The sequence below is a fragment of the Schistocerca piceifrons genome, chromosome 3, assembly GCF_021461385.2.
Source record: "Schistocerca piceifrons isolate TAMUIC-IGC-003096 chromosome 3, iqSchPice1.1, whole genome shotgun sequence".
NCBI lineage: Eukaryota > Metazoa > Arthropoda > Insecta > Orthoptera > Acrididae > Schistocerca > Schistocerca piceifrons.
The window spans coordinates 535,634,703-535,659,693 of record NC_060140.1 but is presented as its reverse complement, the minus strand read 5'-3'; the positions used below and the strand labels follow the sequence as shown (position 1 = coordinate 535,659,693).

The following is a 24,991-nucleotide window of genomic DNA, read 5'->3' as shown; positions in this document are numbered from 1 at the left end:
GTTCTAGATACATGATTACCTTATAAAAGTTTAGCAAATCGATACCCAGTATAGGCCTGACCATCAGAGTCCCCAAAATTACAAAATTTCCGCTCAGAATGTGCGACTTACACAGAAGTGCGCTGTTAGCTGTTCCTTCGCTTCTGCGCATTTCCCATCATTGCCCCACAGGCTCTCATGCTGTGCACGCAGAAGTTCCGCCATTGTCTGTTCATATGTTTCCTTATCTAGACCGAAACTTGCCTCCCAGAGCCAAGACTTCAGGGTACGGTCGTTTCCCATAAGGTAATGTCAGTGGTAGGGTATGCACGGTTCTCTGTTGTGTTGTCGAACTGACTGACTCCTGACATTGTGACGATCATTTCTGTTATTGTGATCTGCATGACGTTGCCTGTCTTCAGACTGGCGTGACTAGAATTAGGCGAGTTATTTCGGTTCCATTGGTTCCTCCTTTGCCCGGCGAATTTCGGTCTCGCCAGATTGGATTTCTGGAATCATTGCATGGCTGTTCATAACGTATTGCAGCAAGTGTATGGCTCTCTTACACTTCACTGTCATGTCCCAGATAACTCAATAATTGCAGAAAAGCACTAACTTCGTTCATACCACGCTCTGAAAGAACTATCTCCCTTTGGACCGCACTCGGCAGCTTGGTTTGGCAAATCCTTATCAGTTCTCTCTGATCGAAACGTACGTCGGGTAATTGGTTTCTTCGTACCATTTCTCTACAGCTCTATGTCGAATTGATAAAAGACAAGTTTGCACAGTGCTACTTCAGGAGAGCGGCGGGCACAATCAGTTCCGGGTTGACCAATACAGGGGGCGGCGAATTGATTGAAATATGTTCGGACACCGTTAGCTCGGCCGTCTACGTTTTGGTGACGCTCCGCGCTACTTGGCTGTACCCTGTCAGTCGCTGCTCGCCTCAGTAGTTGACAGAAATTGAGTATTCTCTCTTGTAATTGTTTTGAGATTCCTCTCGCGAATGTGTTCGGGTTGTGCCAAGGTGCCTCCCTTGTTCATAGTAGTCTGGTCACTCTTGTATTAGGGTGGTTTCAGCCGTTGGGGTGTGCCCACTGCTGCGTGGAACTTAAACTATCTATAAAGGTAACTCTTTTGTGCCTAAATTGTTATACTTCAAAGGGATTTCACGAGTGTATTCAGTGAAATAAATCACTATACAGTTCCTAGAATTCCGTTGTTCTACGATATTTTTATTGGTCTAAGCTTCCCGTTCGTTAATTTGCTCTTTTACTTAAAATTTATTGTCTAATATTCCGAACTGTTGCTTGTTACACCAATGCGGATTTAGCGCCGGTAAAATTCTGTCAAGTTTGTGGGCAATTATGCTTGTCATCCATATTTATTTGGTGCTATATGTTATCTAGTTGAAAGAAGGATCTTTACTTTACTTGTTTCATTCCATTTACTCTTGTAAAGACTGTGTAGGGTTTTTAATTATGTTTGTTATTGGTGACTAGTGGAAGGTCGGTCTTGTAAAAGATTTTGTAAAACTTTTTTTTGGGATATGTGTAATAAACCTTTGTGAATTACAAGCCTGAGATTGCATTTTCTTGTGATTGCCCTTTGTGACTGATTTGAGGATTGTAAATATCACGTCGCAACTGGTAGCAGAGTTTTATCTACGGTGGGGGTGGGGGGCCCTCCCACGTTTCCGCATGGATTGTAGCGGTATTTCCATTGTGTTTTCCTTGTAATATTACTGGTTATTCCAAAGATATTGATCTGTTCTTTGTTCACAGGAGACCATTCCTGCCATGGCTAGCAGCACATACCCGAGAACAGTGTATCTACATCGCCAACATCTGTTGTATGTGCTGCGCTTGCGCGGCCAATCGTGTGATGGAAATGTCATGGACCTTGTGGCCTGTCTCCGTGCATCAGCCAACGCTCCTGTAACCATATCAGCTGACATCTTCACTGATAGTGAATTCCTATCTCGTCTTCCTTCTGCTATCGATGAGCTCTCTCATACTGTAACCTTAGAATCCGCTCAACCCACTCAGTGACAAATTTGTCGTGTTCAAGCACATTTTAAGCATTATAGGCATTGTTTATCTGATATCGCCTCACTTGGCTTGCCAGAGCCCACTGTAGGAACTCAAGCCCGCTTAACGGACACCGTGTGTTTTCTAGTTGTAACGTTCTCTGGCAGCACGCATCCAAAGAGGAAGTTAAAAGAACATTCCGATGTATGATGCTTACTGTAACAAACAATTTATATGTATTTCTGTTAACTGAATTTCAACAGGACACTTAATTTTGTGAGGAAAAGTATAATTACGAATTTTGCTATTATAAATGATTATTCAAAGAGTGTGAAATACTATCTGTGGCGGAGGATGTGAAAACCGCTACAGAAGAAATGATATGTAACAAGAAATGACAAAGACTGTAGAAGAATTACTTAAGATATAAATAGCCAGTATATTGTAATAGAATCGCTTGTCTTCTGCACGGACTCAATGGGAGAGGAACCCGTGACGTTGCATTAGGCTCTTATGTAGTCTTCATTTGTCATAAGTCGATGATCGACGCCATTTGTAGCTAGGATTGTAAAAGGTGTGTAAAGATTTTAATTGTTTCTGTTAAAATATATTTATCTAGTAAAATCAGTTTGTCTCAATTACTGCAAAGTTCACACCGAACATGACCCATTTCATTTAAGAAATTTCACCATTTTATTGGATATCGCTGGCGGTGCGGAGCTGCGCATCTGCAACAGCGGCAGATATAAATATACGATCGCAATAACGACCACATCCTAAAAAGGGTACAGGTAGAGGTGAACGAAAATAATAACGTGTTTCTTTTCACAGCACTCCAGGCGCAGAATAAAAGGAGATAGTAAATTTTGTCTTGTGCATTCACAGGTGGATGCAAGCCGCAGCTTTTGTAAATTGTAAATGTTCATTCAAAAAAAGTGATAAATTCTGGACATATCGTAATGTGTATTTAAAAGTGGATAATTTTCATGAGAGCTTAGCAATATATAAAAGAAAATGTTTTCATATAGTGAACATAGTCTTATGCTTCAAAGCTAGTCGGGGTATATACAGTAAAACAAAAATCCACTGCAACGTGAAAATGTTTGCCAAGTTCGACGGACAATAATATTTTCATTCTTGCACAAACGGCTTTAGTACTTGAATAAAAGTAAAACTTGAGTAATTGTTTTGGAGTATTCAAAGAAATTCATTTTTATTAATCTGCAACAAAATATTTCATACGTAAAGTAATAATCACAGATGAAAAATTTATTGCAACCTTTCATTTCTCGTGTCCATCCATGTATATGTTAAGTTCAATCTCAACGGTTTCCCAGTCAAATTAAACGCAAAAAGTAAAGAAAGTTTAAAACCAGAGCGTCAGCTCCCGAATAATTAAAACAGACAGAATCGCTGAGGGCGTTAAGTTTAGAGGGGGAGGCTTGGGTTCTGAACCCGGCGCCTCTGTGTCAGCGACCGTGGTCGCGTCTCCATCCGGAGTTGCATTATCGGAGCAATTGGCTAAACTGCTTAATCCTCTTGTCGCGTTGCTCAATGAAGTGGAAGTTGTCGGAGACGTTAAGTCAAATTAGATCTGTTTTGTGGTTGCTCGTTCAATTGCAAATTTGAGGATTCTCTCCAGGTGCCACATATAGAGGCCTTTATCTATCAGCTAACTAAAGTGGTGCTCAGTATCATTGTTTCTGAAGTTTTAAAATCTCAGTGCTTTTTGAGGCAACTTCGCCAGCGAGTAGTGGGGACAAAACTGTCCGCGCGGATTCGTGTGAAATTAGAACTGGATTTCTATTGGCACATGCAGGCACAAGACAAAACACTAGCTCAGTACTTCGACCGTATACGCACATAAGTGGTGACTTTTGATATGTAGGTGTCAGAAGAGAGTTGCATGGAATGCATGATTGAGGGAATGAGCCCCAGGACTGGTCGCGTTTCATTTTTTTCGAGGCGGCCCGAGTCGTTACAGCAATTTCAAGAACTCAGTAACTCGGCTGAAGCTTTAGCTTTTGTCGACGAACAGCGTGAGGGGTTGTCTTGCAGGCAGGTTCCTGGGGAAGGAATCACTCAGCAGTTGCCCAGGTTAGTGAACGCAGGGCGCAACCACGTCCATGTTACCGTTCTGGCTCCCCAGGTCAGTTTGCTAAACAGTGTCAGGTACAGCGGCCTCCTCGTCCTAATAGTTGACACCAGGAAAAGGGGAGGGGCAAGAGGCGTCGCCCTAGGAAACGGCTGGCGAATTGTAAGGCGGTCTGTGTACCTGAGACTACTTCCATCGCCTATATCTGCTCCCACTTAGGTCAAGAACCCATCTATGTTTTACTTGATGCAGGTAGTTCTGTCTCCCTGATTGACCAACACTGGTATCTTGAATTTTGCCATTTCAGTACACTGTATGCCCCGCATCTTGTTGAGCGGAGACGTCGGCTCGCTGATAGGCAATGGTTACCTCTGCTAGGGCAGGTGCGGGCAGTATCTCGAGACTTTTCATGGCCAGTTTCTTTGATTATAGCTAGGAGGTTGGATACTCCCCTCATTCTGTGATTTGATTTTATGCATCGTACCGGTCTCATTTGACACTATGAGGGAGGGATTTTTTGTTTAAAGTTCTGTACTGCCAAGAACTTTTCCTTCTGCTCCTGTAAGCTTTCGGTTGGAATTAACGCTGTATCTGAGGAAGGGATGCAGGTTGTGAGTCGTCTCAGTTCTGAATAGGCCAGGCAAGTTAGACGACTACTTAACCGCTATCCTGACGTTCTGTCGGATAGGTTGTGGGTTACGCATCTGGTGGAGTAAAACATCCAGTTAACTGATAACATTCCGGTCGTCACGCTCCATACAGGCTCTCTCCTCCAAAGATGAAGGTACTGCGTGCTATGATTGATCAGATGCTGCAGGACCGAGTCACTAAGCGGTCCGCTTCTCCTTACGCCTCCCCGGCATTTCTCGTCCCCAAAGGGAAAATGTGGGGATTTTCGAAATGTGATAGATTACCGGGTCCGCAATAAGAAGGTTATCTTAAAATCTGCGCCCTTACCTGATCTCCAGAATTGCTGTACGTCGTTCTCCGAGCTACGGTGTTTACTGTGCTGAATTTAAACCAGGCCTATTATCAGATTACTCTCGCAAAGACGTCAAAGCCGGTCACCGCCCTTTCTACGGACTGAAACTTGTTTGAATATAACCGCGATTCATTTGGTCTGGCCACCGGGGCGGCGGTCCTGTCTCGTCCTTTGGATAATGTGTTAGGTGACCTTAAATTTGCCTGTGTTCACAGTTAAGTCGACGACCCGGTTGTTTATAGTCATTTCTTCTCCGATCATCTGGAGCATTTGGACGAGGTTTTTGCTCGGCTGCGCTCGGTAGGTCTTACGGTCAAACCATCGAAGATCACCTTGTGTAGACCACGTACTTCATTCTTGTGTCATTTTATTTCGGCCGGTGGGGTCCGCATTGATCAGAACAGGACCAAGGATCTTAGAGAATTTCCTCCTCCGTGAGATAAGCGTAGTATTGCCCGTTTTGTTGGAATGGAAAATTTTTTCGGAAGTTCATTCCAAATTTTCCACAAGTAGCGGCTCCTCTTAATGACTAGATAAGAAGCACCTGCAGTTTGTTTGGGGACAGAAGCAGCAGGAGGCCTTTCAGACTCTGATAACTGCCATTGCTAATACCCTGGTCCTGGCTGTTCTCGACTTTGTTGTCCAAACGGGTGCCTCACATACTGGCATTGTTGCCGTTCTCCCGCAAGAACAACGAGAGACACCCAGTCGCCTATGCTTCCCAGTGCCTTACCAACCCCGAGCGTAATTAAACCACCTACGAATGTGAAACTCTTGCGGTCCTATTTGCCCTTCGTTTCTTATGTCGAACACCAAGAAATCATACACGAAACGGTTAACCACGCTCTGAGTTGGGTCTCGGCCAGGTCCCGCAAGAGCGTCGTATTGCTCACTGGGCGGTATGTATTTCAGCCTTTCGTTTTGGAGTGCGTCAACTGATAATTATGCCGCCGATGCGCTCAGTCGCATGTATGCAGAAGAGTCGGAGGTAGGGGAAAGTAATACAGAGCCGGACCTCCGATTTAGCGCTATTCTCTGCGAAATGCTCGGGCTCTTCCGCTATCTTAGTACCAACAATCCTAGGATCCTATTCGGGGGCCGCTCCGTTATCAGTTGGATGGAGAGGTGGTTCCGGATTTTGTCTCAGGAAGGGTGTTATTTGTAAGCAAGTTGGGTCCAGTCAAGAGTGAAAGACGTGCCTCCCCAGGGAATTGGTCTGGATGGTACTCCGCTGTTTCCATCTGGGCCTGTATAAGACTTTGAACCCTGTCTGTGAGACATTATTCTGGCCTACATTGTACTGGGACGTTCGGCGCTTTGTCAGTAATTGTAATCAGTGCTAGCACGCCAAACCCGGTTCGGGAACAGGTAGAGGGCTCAAGCAATCCGAACGGGAACAATACCCTCTGGATCGTATGTTTATCGATTATATCGGTCTGTTGCCTCGTACCAAAAGGGGCAATAAGTATATCCTTGTAGCTGTGGACGCCTCTTCTCGTTTCACGTGGCTGCTGCATATGCGACGAGCCACTGCCAACATCATGGTCCAGCGACAATGTAAGATCATTTGTTGGTTTGGTCCTCCGAAGAGCCTGGTGAGCGATAACGATCCGCCTTTTCCTTCAAAGACCTTTAAAGGGTTTTGCTTCAACAATGGGATTAAACATATTACAACCGTCAAATACTACCACAAGTCATCTTTTGCCAAGCATACTAACAGAAACCTCAAGGCCGCCCTGTGCATCTATAGTGCAAGGACGCTCACACTGTGGGATACTACCTTGCCTTGGCTTAATCAGGCCTTTAATCCGGCCAGACATGAGGCTACGTCGTCAGCTCTGAGCTCTCTCATGTTTGCCTATACCCTGAATTCTCCGTTATTCAATCCATGCTATCTTACCCACAGCGATTATTCCGGCGACTCTTGGGGACAATTGGGCATGGGCGAAGAACAATATTCACTTGGCTCACCAAAGACAGGCCATGAGATATAACAGAGGTCGGGATCCATTTCAGGGGAAAAGAGGGGACATGGCCTTCATTAAAAACTTTGCTGTTAATTCCAGCCAAGATAAGGGTAAATTGAAACCACTCTTGCGAAGCCCCTGTGGTATTGTAAAAATTCTTAGCTCAATGAATTTTGAGGTGAAGGGCGGGGGACAGGACCTACTAAGGGGCTCCTCAGGGAGTTAGGCACTTGTACGTGTTTGTGTGGCGGAGGTTAAGCCGTGGGAGAGTCGCAGCGCCAGTGATTCTCTTATCTAGAGGGGACTATAATCCTACTCGTTCTGGCATAGGCGTTTTCTTCTTGGTTTTCCTCTTCTGGACGCTGTTTAAGTGCGATGCTTCCAGCTACGGTTCTCTTGGTTTTCCCCTCCGGGGTCCTAGTGGTCGTACTTGCCCGTTGCTTGGGCATACGTTGTCTCGACGAGTCTTGGAGTGACCGTCATGGAGGAACGCCGGTTGCTACTGGTGCAGTGTTATGATTTGAGGAGTGTGTCGGCGGCGGGCTGGTGGTGATGACTTCCAATGCACTAGCAAATGTGTATTGCACTACCTGATACTGGATGCCTATGTATGATATGTGGATTCTCGTCATTTGTTGCTGCTAACAGTGGGCGTCTGCTATTTCTTTGAAGTTGTATTTTGTGATCAATCGGATCGTAATTTGTGATCACAGCCGGATATGTCATTATCCCCACCGTAGCGGTAATAAGAAATTCACTCTTGGTTACAGTGTATGTTGAGTAGTGTGTTAAGAGTGTAAAACACTGTTCAGTGACTGGAGCACTAAGCATGAGTGGAGTAAAGGCTGCAGGAGTCATTCTAGGATAGTGTGCGGGCCATGTTTAGTGTTAAGTGTGCTTGTAATGTTACTTGAGTATGTTATGACTTTTTCTGTGGTCTCCGTTTGAAGGGGATGTGACTTTGGTGTCTTATATTATGCGTTTTTATACTCTTGGTTCGGCAGGCCATTAACTTCTCCAGACTTTATGCTTGTTATTAGGGCCTGCATGTAAGAGTAAAGAATTATGAGCTGTAAGAAGTGGATAAATTTCCATGCTATTTGTCTGAGGTCTTGCATGTGTTAAGGGGATTAAAGGGGGGGTGTAACTCTGAAATAAGAGGGTTCATGTTGTCTCCTTTGGTTTGGTCGTCTTGTAAAGATTCATGTTTGATGTTACTTTAAGTTTCTTCTCCCTGGTCCATTGATGAATGAATGCGGAATTTCCATGCTTAACAAAATTTATTCACATTGACATTCCAACTGCGCACTCATAATTTATTTTTCTACTCTTGGTTATTGCATACAATACATACTGTCCTTATACCCCTATAGTTCACGACTATTTTCTTCACAATTTCTAACATCTTGCAACACTTTATATCGTCAACTACTTTCTCCAGGTAGACAAATCCCATTAACGCGTTTGGGTTTTACTTCAATCTTCCTTCCACCACCAACCACACCATCCGAACTCCCTCTCTGGCGCCTTTACCTTTCCTAAAGCCAAACTGACCGTCGTCTAACAGACCCTCAATTTTCTATTCCATTCTTCTGTATATTACTCTTGTCAGCAACTTGGATGCATGAGCAGCTGTGCTGATTGTCTGCCATTGCTATCTTCGGTATTCTGTGGTTGATATTTTTCCGAAAGTCTTGAGGTATGTCTCCAGACTCACAGCCTGTACATACTAATTTGAATGTTGCTTCGCTGCCCCTTTCCCCAATGATTTCAGGTATTCCGAATGAGTGTTACCTATTTCTTCTGCCTTATGTGATTGCAGGTCCAAAAGGACTCTATTAAACTCCAATACTAAATCCTCTGTGTCATTCATGTCGACTCGCATTTCTTCCTCAGTCATGTCATCAAACAAGTCGTCTTCCTCATAGTGACCTCTAGGTTTCTCTTCCACCAATTCGCACTTCCCTCCCCAATCAACAATGTAATTTCTGTTGCATTCTTAATGCTGACGATCTCGCTTTTAATTTCCTGAAGGTTATTTTGAGTTTTCTATAAGCTAAATAAATCCTCCAGACGACCATTTTCGATTTCTTCGCATTTTTCCTTCAGCCATTTCTGGTATCACCCACTGTCGATACCACGCCATGCAGTCCATGTGGAGGTGTTGGCAGTAACCGTGTGACTGCACCAAAAGTCTGTGGCAGGCTCTCAGAAACATCCCCTGTAGCATGTGTGGTCAGCGTCACCACGGAGCCGAATTAAGAAGACGGTGCATATACCGCTGGACAGTCTCCGTGTGTTCGTTGAGTTCTGCCTGGGCCTCGAAGCGTCACGGGCACCTCTGTTACTCTTGCGACTGACAAACCAGTCTATCTGAAGGAAAGGGAAGTGATTGTAATCTGGGCTTCTATCAGTCAAGTTAAATAAAAAGATATTACTTAAACATTTCGTGTACATCTCGTTATTTTTCCTCTTCTGTAACTGTCCTTCTTAGAAGTGTAAGTTCTAGAACTAAACTGCCTCTTATGGTGCGCATTAGCGCAACATCTACAACCACAGACAACTTCAGTCGTATCTCTTTATTCCTAAGTAATTCAATATCTTACCTCATTGCCCAGTTATTCTTCTGGACTAGTTTCTTAAACTTCAGCCTGCTCTTTATCATAACTTAATTGTGAGCTCCACAGGACGCTTTACAACCCAATATTTGATTACGCAATCTCTCCCATGATGATATCCGATTCGAATCTTCCGTATTTCCAGGCCGTTTCCAAGTATATCTGCTTCTCTTCTGATTTTTGGGCGCTGTATTCACTATTACTAAGTGAAATTTATTGCATAGCTCAGTCTTTTTCTTCTCTCATTTCTGCTACCTGGCCCATTCTCCAATAAATCTTTCTTCTAGGCTTCCCCCCACTACCGCTTTCCAGTCACCAATAGTTATTAGATTATCATCTCCTTTTACATACTGAATTACCCATTCATTGTCTCATATATTTTTTCTACCCATTCGTCTTTCGTTTGTGACGTCAGCATGTACACCTGAACTAATTTTGCTAACGTTGATTTACTATCGATTCGGACAGAACCAAACCCTACCACTAACGTGTTCATAGTGCTCGCTCTACCCTGATTTCTCATTCATAACGAATCCTGCTCCTGTTATACCATGTTTTGATGCTGTTTATACTACCCTATGATCTTATGACCAGAAATCCTTACGGTCTTTCCATTTCACTTTACTGCCAAGCAATTTTTTTCGTATCACTGACTCCCACTGCATCTAGACTGAGTATTCAGATTTCCGTCTTCATATTTTCTTGGTTCCTTACCACGTTCAGACTTCTCACATTCCATTAATCTAGTTAATTAATTCATTATTATGTTGTGCCTCAATATTTTTCCAGTGATCGATCTGTAAGAAACAAAACGGTTGTGATTCTAGCGTGTAGAATGAACATTCTTTATCTTGATGCCTAATTGACAATAATTTTGCGAAGTAAGGGCTGGATGAAGAAGATAAAGTAAGCACTTCTCTTAGTTAACAATGGAAAAGACGTCAGCTTTCGTTCACTTTACGAGAAACAAGGGAGCACAGGCACCAACGTTCAAAACTTTGTTTACAAGCTTCTTTCAGCCACTAACACAAAAACACAGCCAAGAGACAATGCATGAATTCACGTGATTGTGTTTTACTCTTTGAAAATGGAACACACCTGTGCAGCAGCTGTATCGACAACAGGCTACCGAGAAATTTCAGCAGCTTGAAAACCTTGAGTGAAGGCCGAGGCACATTTAAAGGATCAGCCATAATATGCAAAAGCGTCACTCGGGTTCTGCTCGCGAAGCTGACGAACCTATTGCCATGCTGCTGAACGTCAGAAAATTGTTTGGCATTCTCCTTCTTCAGTTCATCACCTATGGCCAGGTAACGTTTAGACTCGACAAATTTTTTGAACGCATTAGTTAACCGCAAACTTAAGGAAAGAAGACGTCATATTTGTGTACTGAAATGGTAGTAGTTCATAATGACTAGTGCTGTAGCTTTAGAGACCTAGAATAGTAGTTCTAGTGCTGTAAAATAGAATTTAGGAAATATAATGAATATGTCGTGATTTGAGAAAAAGTCGACAGATTTGTCGTAATTGTGAGTTTCCATAATGAAGGTGGGATATCTTCCAGATAACTGATGCATTGTGGACTGTTTGTATTAGTTTCTTCTAAACTTTTCTGAATGGTTACTGGTATGTTATCAACGCCGAAAGATAACCCGTTACATTGAGAAGGGTCTTAAAGAGGATTTATTTACAGAATGGTTTTGAAAGCCTACTGGGTTACATTGCTAGTATTAGTGGGGAGCATAGGATTCGCCTTCTGAACGAAAGAAGGAGCAAATAGACACTACCCACCACTTACTGTAGAATGGGGCTATACTTATACATGAGGCGTTGTTCTGGTTCTCCACTTATTACACATTATACACAAGAGAGCTGTGGCTATATTTATGTTAAGTATATAGAACTGCTGAAACTTGGTTCTTTAATTTACTGTATTTCACAATTTTGTTGCTATACTGCATGGCTGTAATGTGAAAGCATCTCTGAACAAGCATAAGTAGAATTAAAATGTGAAACCATTTCAGAAGACGAATATATGAGGGGGGATAAGACAGTGGAGAAAATGGAGACGAAAGATGCAAGTTGGCAGTGAATGGAAACTGTTGCAAATTAGTAACATATTGTGTATTTAAAATCTTGAACATGCAGCAATCGGCAACAGTAGAATTATGGATACAATGGGACCACACATCCAAGTAGTTGCACCTAAGTAAAGGTTTTAATCAACTTCTGACATGCAACTGGTTTGCTGTGTGGTTCTCGTCGTGTCCGTATTATGTATTTGAAAATAAAATAATATCTGGAACCACTGGGGAAAGTTGACAACGAAGCAACTATTGAAACTGTCTACGAGTATCAGAACATATATACAGACTTTTGGAAAAGTATCACCCATACAATCCCTAAGATAGAAATGGTAGACAAGTGCTAGAACTGTCATACAATCAGCTTAACAGTTCATGCATCCATGTTCCTGACAATAGTAATATACAGAAGAATGCAAAAGATCAGTGGATTCCAAACCAGCAGTATGTCAGTACCATACCAGGTATCTATAATTGTTTTCCGGAAATACTGGTCTTGACTTGTCGTAATGGCTGAAAGTACTCGACTAAGTCGCCATCCACAATAGGTAGGATAACAGGATGTTTTTTGGCAAATTTGTACTCCTATGCCACAGCCCGACATCGATTCGAGAGCAATGAAGAGAAGATGGGATTAATTCCAGGTCGAACTGAAGAAAACGTTTGGTCACAACCAGCAACAAGTCCGTTTATCAGACGAAAATTGAAGAACCAGATCCAATGACAATGGGAAGCGATGCAATACCATTTTTCCCCATGCCACGTTATGAATCAGTATACGACAGAAGCTGGCAAAATCAAGGTCTTCATAACAGGAGTCACAAATGCATGTACCAAGCTCTTCCGGTAAAGGATGTCACAACTACTGAGGAATTTATTAGGTGGTACCAACTCATCGAGCAAATGCTACGAAGGGTCCCTGTGGCAGTTATTGAAGATCTCCGAGTCCTCGTCCCTCTTATATGCCATTAATAAGAGAAGAGATGAATGGACTTCACCAACTCGAACCTGCACCGCAGAACAACCCAGCATCCTAAAAACGCAGATACAACCAACTCCTCTGCCCAGTGTAACGCCCAACAGATGAACAGGTATTTCGAGGACAGAGAATACGCACCGTTACGTTTCTACTGATGATGCACTGGACACGTTGTATACTGCTGCAGAGAAATGTGGCAAGTTTTTGACCATTACTACGCCGTCAGACATCAAACATTACAACAATTTTATTGAAGCCCATCAAATGCAGAGGATTAATAGTTGACCGGTAAAAGAAGCTCTCTGCTGTGTCTTGAACAAGTTACTCCCAAACATGTCGTAGCTGTTCCCCGTCGTCGTACAGACGTACCAGCATTTCGTCTGACCGCCGAATTCAGGAAAACTACCGGACGCGAAGCGACCGCGTGCGTAAGTGGGCCCGACTGGGATGAAAATCCGCCATGGACGACAATCACAAAGATATCAGAAAAAGTTTAACATTACTGTTTAACATCACGTCGACGATGAGATCGTTAGAGATGGGGCGCAAGATGTGGTAGGAAGTCAGCTGTGTCTATTCGAAGGAACCATCCTGGCATTTGCCTTAAACGATTTAGGAAAATCATGGAGAACCTAAATCAGGATCGCCGGATGTGGATTTGAAGCGTCATCCACCTGAATGTTAGTCTAGTGTGCTAACCAGTGCGCTATCTCTCTCGATCCCAAGGTGTCAGTAAATCACCATGACGCCATCATCAACGACCAACCTGTTTGGTCGCTGGGCGACTCAGGGACTTCTCTTTCAGTAACCTAAAATGTTTATGCCACCAGCTAAATACAGATATGTTTCGTGATACGAAAGCGACTGCTGTAAAAGTCGCAAAAGGGAAATATGTCCAGCAGACCAGAACATGTACTGCAAGAATAACTATCAATGACAGAACACAGCCCTTCGAATTCGTGGTTTTAACAAAACGTAGTCATAATGCTGTTTTCAGATACGGGCATCAAAAGCAATCATAGACTATGGATGAACAGAGCTCTAGAATTACGGTGGTTGTTTGCCGTTGTAGATTTTTGCTATCCCTCTGCAATCAACGAGACGAGTCCCGGTCCTCAGTCTAGGTATTCAGTTAACTGTGAGGGTTTTATAGATTGCAAAAAGATACTCAGTCTCACAAAAGAAATCTACATGCTAGTGTTATTATTATAAGCATTGCAGAGAGACAAGAATAACTTCATATTACTAACTATAACGAGAAGCCACGATTCTGTCCTGAAGAGGGACAGCTGAACCAGCCCGAGAATGGCAAGTTAGCGACTAGTAGTAGAGCAGTGCTCTACTACCACTGCAAACGACGCAGTAGAGGAAGCTACTGTCTAACTGAAAATGGGAATTGGCCTCACCAAGGACCAATGAGGATGATAGTTATCCATTCTCAACAAATTTTCGGATGCGTTCAAATCAACAATGGATAACTTTGGTAATGTTATGTCTCATGGTAAAGAACCGAGAAACATCTACCAATAATCCAGATTTGAAACAAAGTGTCGCCTGCTCAACGACGTACAATTAGAGGCGATGTGGAAAAAATGCTTAAAGATGATATTATTGAACTCTCAGAGTTCTCAGACTTCTAGTGAGCAAAAAGAATGGCACAAGGCGATTCTGTGCCTAGTCCCAGCCACAGTACAAAATCACAAAAAAGATCATCTACCGATTCCCACATACTGACGATAACCTAGGCTGACAGGAGAAAGCAAAATACACACATCAAAAAAAGTTTTGCATCACCCTGTTTCCCAGAACTCCTGGAGATAGACGATGAATATGGATATTGTATCACAGACACAGTCCCTTTGATTGTTCGGAGATGTCACCAAAACCGGCCAAAGACGTAAACAACCATGCATGAGCAGCGCTTATTAGACGGAAGTGGTCCGACAGCCGATCAGTTCCAGTCATTCCATAAGGAAGGAGGTACACGGCTCGCGTCGTCTGTAGTTCAACTATACCTAGACGGTCAGGACCATGGTTCGATCGCGTCCTCATTGTTACTTGGTGCCAGGAAGGGCTTTCAACAAGGGAAGTGTCCAGGCGTCTGGGAGAGAACCAAAGAGACGCTGTTCGGACATGGAAGAGATACAGAGAGGCAGGATCTGTCGATGACATGCCTCGCTTACGCCGCCCAACGGCTACTGCTGCAGTGGATGACCCCTACCTACGGATTATGGCGTGGAGGAACCCTGACAACAACGCCACCACGTTTAAACTGTGCGCAATAGTTTGCTTGATGCGCAAGCATATCGAGGTCCATCTTTGCAACCACACCATGCAGCGCGGTACAGATGGGCCCAAAAACATGCCGAATGGACCGCACAGGATTGGAATCACGTTCTCTTCACCGATGAGTGTCGCATATGTCCTCAACCAGACAATCGTCAGAGACGTGTTTGGAGGCAACCTGGTCAGGCTGAACGCCTTAGACACACTGCCCAGCAAGTGTAACAAGTGGAGGTTCCCTGCTGTTTCGTAGGATGGCATTCTGTGGGGCCGACGTACGGCGCTGGTGGTCATGGAAGGCGCCGTAACGGCTGGACGATACGTGAATGTCATCCCCCTACCGATACTGCAACCTCATCGACAGCATATTGGTGAGGCATTCGTCTTCATGGAGGACAATTCATTCCCCCATCGTGCACATCTTGTGAATGACGTCCTTCAGGATAACGATATCGCTCGGCTAGAGCGGCCAGCATGTTCCCCAGACATGAACAAGCCTGGGATAGATTGAAAAGGGCTGTTTATGGACGACGTGACCCACCGACCACTCTGAGGGATACACACTGAATTTCCGTTGAGGAGTGGGACAATCTGGACCAACAGTGCCTTGATGAACTTGTGAATCGTATGCCACGACGAATACAGGAATGCATCAATGCAAGACGACGTGCAACTGGGTATCAGAGGTACCGGTGCGTACAGCAATCTGGACCACCACCACTTGAGGTCTCGCTCTATGGTAGTACAACATGCAATGCCTGGCTTTCATGAGCAATAAAACGGCTGCAATGATCTGTATTCCAATTGTCTGTTCGGGTTCCATAACTATGGGAACAGAGGTGACGCAAAACTTGTTTTGATGTGTGTATTTATCAACCTCGGACACGCAAACAGGTTCATGAGACTGACTGGGAAAAGATAAAAACTCGTGAAGGCCTCTATGACTTCAAAGTACGCCGTTTGTACTCTGTTAACACTCGAGACATCTTCGAACGTATGATGGACAACCTGTGCCGACAAGTTAAATGGACAAACTGTCTTTGCAATTTGGATGACTATGTATTTTTTTCTTTTTTTTCTTTTGAAACCTTTTATGAACATATAAGCTGCCTGCAAAATGTGCTGAAGTGTGTTCAGAATTCAGGTCTCCACCTAAATCCGAAAAAGTGCCTCTTCATCAACCAATGAAAATCTTGGGGCATCTAGTGACTGGCTATAACCCGCCCTGCTCCAGAGAAAATAAGAACAGTCACAGAATTTTCGACTCCCCAACACAATTGTGATGTGAGAAGCTCTCCTGTAATATGCTCACCCTACCGTCAATTCATGTAAGTGTCCTGTACTAAGGTGCATCCATTGCAAGCATTAGTGCAGGGAGACACCAACATTCCTAGGAACAAGGTGCAAGGGAATCCTTCATTGTCCTTAATGAGGCACTAACATATCCTTCAGTTAAAGCATTGTATGAATAGAATGCCAAGAAAGTAATTCACATTGACGCTAGCGGTTATGGGATAGCTGCAGTTCTAGTACGAATTCAGGAAGCTGCTGAAAAGGAGATAGCTTATGCTTCCAAGTATTCTCCAATACGAGATGAAGTACCAGTAGTAAGTAATGATCTCTGTGATTCAATGCAAGGAATGGATTTACGTTACCAATGTGAAATGCAACGAACACAATCCAAGATGGCGGCAGCCACGCACCTCCCCCATGTCTGTCATCTGACATGGCCTTTCCCCACTCTTCCCTCTAGCTCCATCAACTTTTTCCCTCCCCCCAACTGTTTCCAACCAGTCACAGTGCAGTAATAAAAAAGAAAGATCCAATGAAAAATCGAACACTGCGAACTACATAGCCCAGTTGTGCATTATGCTCCACCCACCTCCACTCCTTTCCACTCAATCACAGCGAAATATTAAAGTGAGACACCAATAAATAAATATAATAAATTTAAAACACCTGACTATATGAATTGCGCTTTGCACACTCCCCTTACTCCTTATTTCATGCCAGTCGGTACGTAGTATTAAAGCGATGCCGAACTCAAAGATATGCATTATTTCCGTGAATTTACATTAAACTGTGTAGTACTAAAATGATACAATATAATATAATAATATAAAGGTAAAATATATGCATTATTTCCATGGTGTGTACTTAAAATTGTGAACAAATACACACTTCTGTCGCCACCTTTTCACTTGAAAGTCTAAGATAATTATGCAAACACACACATAACTCTGGCATAAAATTGAATAAGAGAGAGCCACTCTCAGCGACATCCATGAATAACTGCTGAGGCGGGTGTTTGTAGATTACATATTCTGGTGGTTTGGAGGAGACATAGTTATGCGTCACGGGCTGTAGCGCCTATTGTGACATGCTTATGGAGTTTGGGTACCCACAATGGTACCAAAATTAGTGTGCAGCATCGCCGAATTGCATAAGATGCCAGCAAGAAGCAGTACCTGGAACCAGTACGAGATGTGTGACACTGTTGCAATGTGCACGCATCAAGGAGTTTGTCTGCTGTGATTGTGACCGTTTGTGTCCATGCAACAGAGTGCAGGGGGGGGGGGGGGGGGGGGGTTGTTCCACCGCAAGTGACACTGAGTCTAATCTTGGGATGCTGTTACTTTTTGCCTATGACTAAAGATACTGAACATTCTGTCAGCCATAGCCAAGCGCCATCTGTTTGGCTCTGTCTCATTCGCAATTAAACTAAGTTGTAGGTCTCTTGGTAGGTTGATCAACAACAAGGTACACAGCGTGGCATGCGATATAAAAGGTGAATGAGCTGAGGTGTGGAGGCAGAGCCAGAAATGGGAGAGTGTACAATCACCATGTCTGATCTCGTACATGACATTTCGAGATTTGCTGTTCCCACATACAGGACTATCTTCTGTAACAGCACTGCCTTTGGTGTCTCATGTCTATTCCCAGCAGGAGGCAGCTTGATGATATCATAAATTAGTTCAGAGTGGCTGGCCAGGTCACTAAACGTATGCGTATACTTTGACTGGTCGTCGAAAATGCTGTTTGTCTGAAGAAAATACTCGATGTTCGTTAACCACATGCTCAGATTCTTGGAGTCGAAAAGTGGCAGTTTGAGCTGAACGATACATGAACATCTCAGTTTACCAGTGGTCGCATTATGTTCGTGAAGTATGTGGGCAAGATGGCTGCCGATTGTTCATGCGTAGTTGGTTGTAGGATGGCGAATTGCGAATGTTGAAATACGTTGTGTGATGTGTGGAAGACACAGGTGACATGAACGTAGTGTTTATTTATTTATTTATTGCCAAATTATAGACCTGTTACCTGATGTTTAAAACAGGTCGTACATCTTACAATTTTCGTTTTTCATTCTTTGTAAATAAAACGTAGTGTTGCAGACATGGTTAGAATCGAGGAGACCCTCAAAGGGGTCTACGTAATTCACTGGATATAAATCAGTTAATAGGTTCACAGTATCCGCCATTGTTGATGCGGCATCATGCCACTGTTGACTATTGCTAACGAAAACATGCAGTATTCAGAGTCGGTTTCACACACTGTCCAAACCGATCCTAAACTGTATTCTTGCGAGCAGCATCTGTTGATCTAAGTAGAATAGCTGGTGCATGATGGCCACGTTATCACTACACAGCAAACACGATGGACTTCAGAGAAGAATTTGAGTGTATTCGTGGTTGATGTTAGGTCTCCAGTGTGCAAATTGGGATACTACGGCAGTAGTAAGCCACCGTCGATGATAAGAATACTCTTTATTAAGCTGAGCATTAGAACAGGCCGTCTCGTCTATCACATTCTAGCTCACACCGAAGACTGTCCCAAAGATCTACCACACCACCATGTTTTGTCTCTCTGAGACGAAAGTCCCCACAACCGTATACAAAACTAAGGTCGTTTGCTACCCCTGTGGGATCAACTTGAGTACTGGCACTAACGTGCATACTAATAAACAAATACATACTTGAATCTTACAGCTAGGTCATCAGGCAATTCACTTCATTCAGGGTCGTCGGTAGTATATGAGTTTTAGAGTTTTGCGGGAATGTAGTTTAGAAACCTTTTATAATATTTTCTCGTAGTACCTTACACACGAAATAGAATATGTCATGGGAATTATAGAATGTCAAGTGACCTTTATTCACGTGACACACGAACGTCTGACATATTTCAATTACACCATACACACAAGATTTGAAATTCAGGTTACCTCTCTTCACAGGAGTCCACAAGAAAAGACAGTACTTGCTAATTAATTATTTTTTTAAATTTTTACGCAAGGACTGAGATCTAAACTTTGTATGAGGCAGTCCGTCAAGATGCTCTGGGCAAGTGAGTGCAATGTTATTAAATCCACAGTAGAGGAATTAGAACGCGTCGTGCTTACAACCAGTAAGAATGTAGCTTTAATTTATGACATATCTGATGTAAGAGTGAATACTAATCAAGCTACATTGTACACTGAAATACGATTTCCAATGGTAGGAATTAAAGTGCAATAGCAATGTTACACGATACATTCATATCTGATAAAATGGAATACAAATGGAAAATAGATACAGATACAAACTCGCGAAGTGTTATTAGTTTCTAGATGAAGAGATGCTCTTGCCATTATTTCTGTAGCATATTTAAAAGATTGTATTGGTGAAAATGTTATTATTTCTGGTACAACATGTGAAATGCAGTGCCGCGCGGGGTTAGCCGAGCGGTCTAAGGCGCTGCAGTCATGGACTGTGGGGCTGGTCCCGGCGGAGGTTCGAGTCCTCCCTCGGGCATGGGTGTGTGTGTTCGTCTTAGGTTAATTTAGGTTATGTAGTGTGTAACCTTAGGGATTGATGACCTTAGCAGTTAAGTCCCATAAGATTTCACACACATTTGAACATTTTTTGAACAAATAAAGCAGACGTAAAACTTGTTCTTGGTCTGTGAGTATAGTTTTTTGGGCTAACTGGTTTTGGTATCAATTTCCAACATGACAACGGAGATGATGGCAAAAACCTTTGTCAAACAGCATTGCCTTTTGTAACTACTTGCGCTACTTTTGCTTCCAGTGAGCACTATGAGTGAAGTTGTGACTACAGTCCGCAGCTCGTGGTCGTGCGGTAGCGTTCTCGCTTCCCACGCCGGGTTCCCGGGTTCGATTCCGGGCGGGGTCAGGGATTTTCTCTGCCTCGTGATGACTTGGTGTTGTGGGATGTCCTTAGGTTAGTTAGGTTTAAGTAGTTCTAAGTTCTAGAGGATTGATGACAATAGATGTTAAGTCCCATAGTGCTCAGAGCCGTTTGTGACTACAGGTTTACATGAAAGTAAATTCAGTAGAAATCCCTCCTTTTAGAATTAGGTCCTTCCCAGAACCCCCAAGACACCCCTCACATCCAACTTCTACATGCTCCGCGAAATCCACAAATCTTACAGTCATTGGCACCTCATTGTTACAGATTGTTCTGTCCCCAATAAAAGAATTTCGGTCCTCGTTGACCAATAGGAATCTAAACAGTCGCCTGTTATCTAGCTTCCCACGTCAAAAATACCACCTCTTCCTTCACTGACTTCCACCATTCCTGCCACTTTTACTATTGACGTCACTTCCCTGTACATCAATATATCTCACGTTCATGGTCTTGCTTTTACTGAAAACTACCTTCCCAAACACCCCTCAGACTCTGAACCCACAACCTGATTCCTCATACATCTTACCAACTTTATCCTAGCTTACAACTAATTCCCCTTTGAAGGGAAGGCATACAAACACCTGCCATTGTGCCCTGAATTGAAACACATCCTACCCAAGAGCGTCCCCACCCCTTGTAAGGTGGTGTCCCATTGCCAACCCAACGTCACTGAGTCCCAACTTCAGCACCATGCCACAGGGATTGATATCCCTGTGGCCTGCCCAATCCATGCATCCAGTCCTTTCTATCCCATTCCTGTTACTGGCTTATCCTACCCGCATCAGAGACTAGGCCCCCTATGAAAGCAGCCATGTCATGTAGCAGCAATCATTGCAGAGCTTCTTATCTTGGTATGACTACCAACTAGTTGTCCACCATGACGAATGACCAACGCCAATCTTTGGCCAGAAGTGTGGTAGACCACTCTGTGACACATGTAGCTGAATATTACATGCTCAATTTCAAAGGCTGCTTCACAACCAGATCCAGCTGGATCCTCCCCTCTGCCATCAGCTTTTCGGAATTGCACAGCTGGGAATTATTCTTACAAAACATTCTCTGTTCCTCAAATTATCCTGTCCTTCACCTGCAGTAACTTACTGTCCTCACACCCTCCACACAACCGTCTCTGCCCCATCTATCCTACCACTAGCTTCCTGTTCACGTCCACTCACTTTCATTGTGTACTGCCTTATACCTACACATCTGCCCATCTTTCCCATTCCCTTCAACTCTCCTTTTCAGGTGTCCTTCCGCCGGTCCCCCAACACCGGGCCTCCTTCGACGCTGCGCCTTGTTAAGCCTCCATCTACTCCGTTAACTCTCGACCACACAGCGCTCTTCTCTCCCCCTACCCCCTGCCCTGATACCCCACATACTTACCTGCCACACTCCACGTTGCTACTTTCGCTCACTGTGACAACTGTATTCCGGTCCAAACTGCTGGAGATGGCACTCATGTGTGCGTGAGGTGTCCTTGCTTGTATGAATGTGCATCTGTATTTTCCTTTCTGGTGAATGCTAAATGAGTAACAGTCTTTTCGTTGTCGCTATCTGCATCTCAACAAATTGTCTGTAGAGTCACTAGCAATCTATCGTTTTCCTGATATTGTTAGCAGTCAACATCACGTGTTCACTGACGGGGATGAAAATGTGGAGCACAAATAGATAAAATTGAAAAGTATTGTTCCGTATGCCTTAGACAAGCATGTTTCGAAAAGGATTTTAATGGATGGGAAAGATCCACCATGGTTTAATAGCCGTGTAATAACACAGAAGAAAGCTTTATCGCAAAGACAAGTCAAAATCAAGCTGACAAAAAAAAGCCGAACAAAGCGTCAACGAAAATTAGGAGAGCAACGAAAAGAATCGTTCAGTGACTTCGAAAGCAAAATTTTGCCAATTGAGCTGACTTAAAACTCTACGAAATTCTGGTCTTCTACAAAATCAGCAAGCGTATGTAAATAATCTATTCAGTCACTCTTTGGCTGTACTCAGAAGAAAACGGAAGATGACAGACAGGAGTCCGAAATACTGAATTTGGTCTTCCGAATCCGTTTCATCGTGGAAAACAGTACTATAACAGCTTAGTAGTGGAAAGGCTTCTAGACCAGTGAGATTGTACAGAGATTATGCGAAAGGAATTGCTAGGTGGCTGGCGACTGGAAAAAAAGCGCAAGTAAGTGCCATTTTCAAGAAGGGCGTAGGACAGATTGACTTAATTATGGATCTACATCACTAACGTCAGTCTGTTTAGAATTGTGGAACACGTTTTAAGCTCAGGTATCGTGACGTTTTTGAAGAACAGAAACATCCTCTATCAAAATTAACATGGATTCTGCAAGCAACTCTCTCTGTTCCTCCATGAGATCCGCAGAATTGCAGATATCGGTGCACCGTTAATGTCATGACCCACGACTTCAGGAAGGCGTTTGAAACAGTTCTGAATTGTCGCTTTTTGGGAAAAAAACCACGAGTTTACCCTGTATCGGAAGAGATTTGCGATTGGAAAGACTTCCTTACAGATAGAACTCAACACGTCGCTCTTAATGAGGTAAAATAGTCAAAAGTAAGGGTAGTTTCAGGAGTATCGCAAGGAACTGTGACAGGGCCATACCTGTTTACGTTATCTATAAATGATCTAGAAGATAACGTTGAAAGTTCCATAAAGCTGTTGGCAGATGATGCAGTTGTCTATAAGACGTTAATAATAATAATGGCGTGTGACGAGGTCCTCCCGTCGGGTAGACCGCTCGCCTGGTGCAAGTCTTTCGATTTGACGCCACTTCGGCGACTTCCGTATCGATGGGGATGAAATGATGATGATTAGGACAACACAACACCCAGTCCCTGAGCGGAGAAAATCTCCGACCCAGCCGGGAATCGGATTGACAGTCTGTCGCGCTGACCACTTTTTTTTATTTTTTTTAAAAATTCATTTTGTTCATCGTTGATCGTTGTGTTTGGTCGTTGCGGACGTCACAATGACATCTGTTCAAGTTCGTTTGTTGATCATTCCATTCAGTTTTTTTTTATTACAGAGGCCAACAGGCTCTCTGTCCGAACACGCTGAGATACCGTGCCGGCTAAAAGTATATGATTTAAGTAAGCACTTTCAACTGCAGTGGTGGTAAGAGTTTCACCGATTTCGAACCGACAGTTTCATCTTCGTACTGCTTTCGCTGTTGTTGACATTGCTTGTTTGTTGAAACAACAACAAAATGAAATACACTGCTGACCACCGTAAATGCAATACCCTGAAGGAAGCATCCGAATCAAGTGAAATTTACACCATGAGTTTGCAGCGATGAGATATGCAACTGATTAGAATTTCAGCGCAGACGCACATCACGCGCGCCTGTGGCGCCACCTCATAGCGCCATTTAAGGCTTGGCGATTTCGACGAGTGTACGTTCGGCACGTGTGTTTACCTTGTGGTTGTTTCACAAGACGATCAGTTATGCCTCGTAGACAACAGCGAACATTTTTTGATCAAGTATCCGAGTTCGACAGAGGAAGGATAGTGGCTTACCGAGATTGTGGATTATCATACAGAGAAATCGCTAGTCGTGTTGGACGAAACCAAACAACTGTAATGCGGATATGTGACCGTTGGATGCAGGAGGGTACGACGGACCGACGTGTTCGATCGCATTCACCTCGGTGCACCACTGCACGTGCTGATAGGCAAATTGTGCGCATGGCAATGACGGATCGCTCAGTGACATCCCGAACCATAGCACAGCACATTGCGTCTGTAACGCATCATCCAGTGTCTGCGCATACCATTCGACGCCGTTTACAGCAGAGTGGTCTGTCCGCAAGACGTCCATTGCTTCGTCTACCATTGACGCAGAACCACAGACGTCTCCTTCGCCAATGGTGTGATGACAGACGGATGTGGACGGCAGAATGGAATGACGTTGTCTTTACTGACGAGGCACGCTTCTGTCTGCAGCACCACGATGGTCAGATTCGAGTGTGGAGACACCGTGGAGAGAGGATGCTGGACAGCTGCATTATGCACCGCCACACTGGTCTTGCACCGGGTATTATGGTATGGGGCGGTATTGGATATTACTCTCGCACGCCTCTAGTACGCATTGCCGGTACTTTAAATAGCCGGCGCTACATATCCGAGGTGCTGGAGCCAGTTGTCCTTCCTTACCTTCAGGGCTCGGCCACAGCCATATTTCAACAGGATAATGCGTGACCACACGTGGCACGCATTGTCCAAAGGTTCTTCGTCAATAACCAGATTGAATTGCTTCCCTGGCCGGCTCGCTCTCCGGATCTTTCGCCGATAGAAAACATGTGGTCCATGGTTGCTCAACGAGTGACCCAGATTACATCCCCAGCTGCCACACCAGATGATCTTTGGCAACGTGTGGAAGCTGCTTGGGCTGTTGTACCCATCCAACGTCTCTTTGACTCAATGCCGAGACGTGTGGCAGCGGTGATCTCCAACAATGGCGGCTACTCTGGCTACTGATTCTGGCAGGAACCACATGTCACAGACGTCTGTAAACGTAATCATTTGATACTTGGTCAACATGTTATCTACAAAATAAATTTTGTTGTGCTACCTCTTGTCTTTCTTGGTGTTGCATTTACGGTGGCCAGCAGTGTATACACTCCTGGAAATTGAAATAAGAACACCGTGAATTCATTGTCCCAGGAAGGGGAAACTTTATTGACACATTCCTGGGGTCAGATACATCACATGATTACACTGACAGAACCACAGGCACATAGACACAGGCAACAGAGCATGCACAATGTCGGCAC

At 43.8% G+C, this 24,991-nt stretch overlaps 1 protein-coding gene across 1 annotated transcript in view; it reads left to right on the top strand.

Annotated features, from left to right (window-relative positions):
- The first annotated feature begins 10,865 nt into the window (after nucleotides 1-10,865).
- LOC124789774 (juvenile hormone esterase-like) overlaps nucleotides 10,866-24,991 on the top strand; it is a 93,665-nt gene continuing 79,539 nt past the window's right edge. The window contains exon 1 of the mRNA XM_047257240.1: nucleotides 10,866-10,981. Within this exon, the coding sequence (XP_047113196.1) occupies nucleotides 10,868-10,981 (114 nt within the window). The 5' untranslated portion in view covers nucleotides 10,866-10,867. The remainder of the gene's footprint in view (nucleotides 10,982-24,991) is intronic.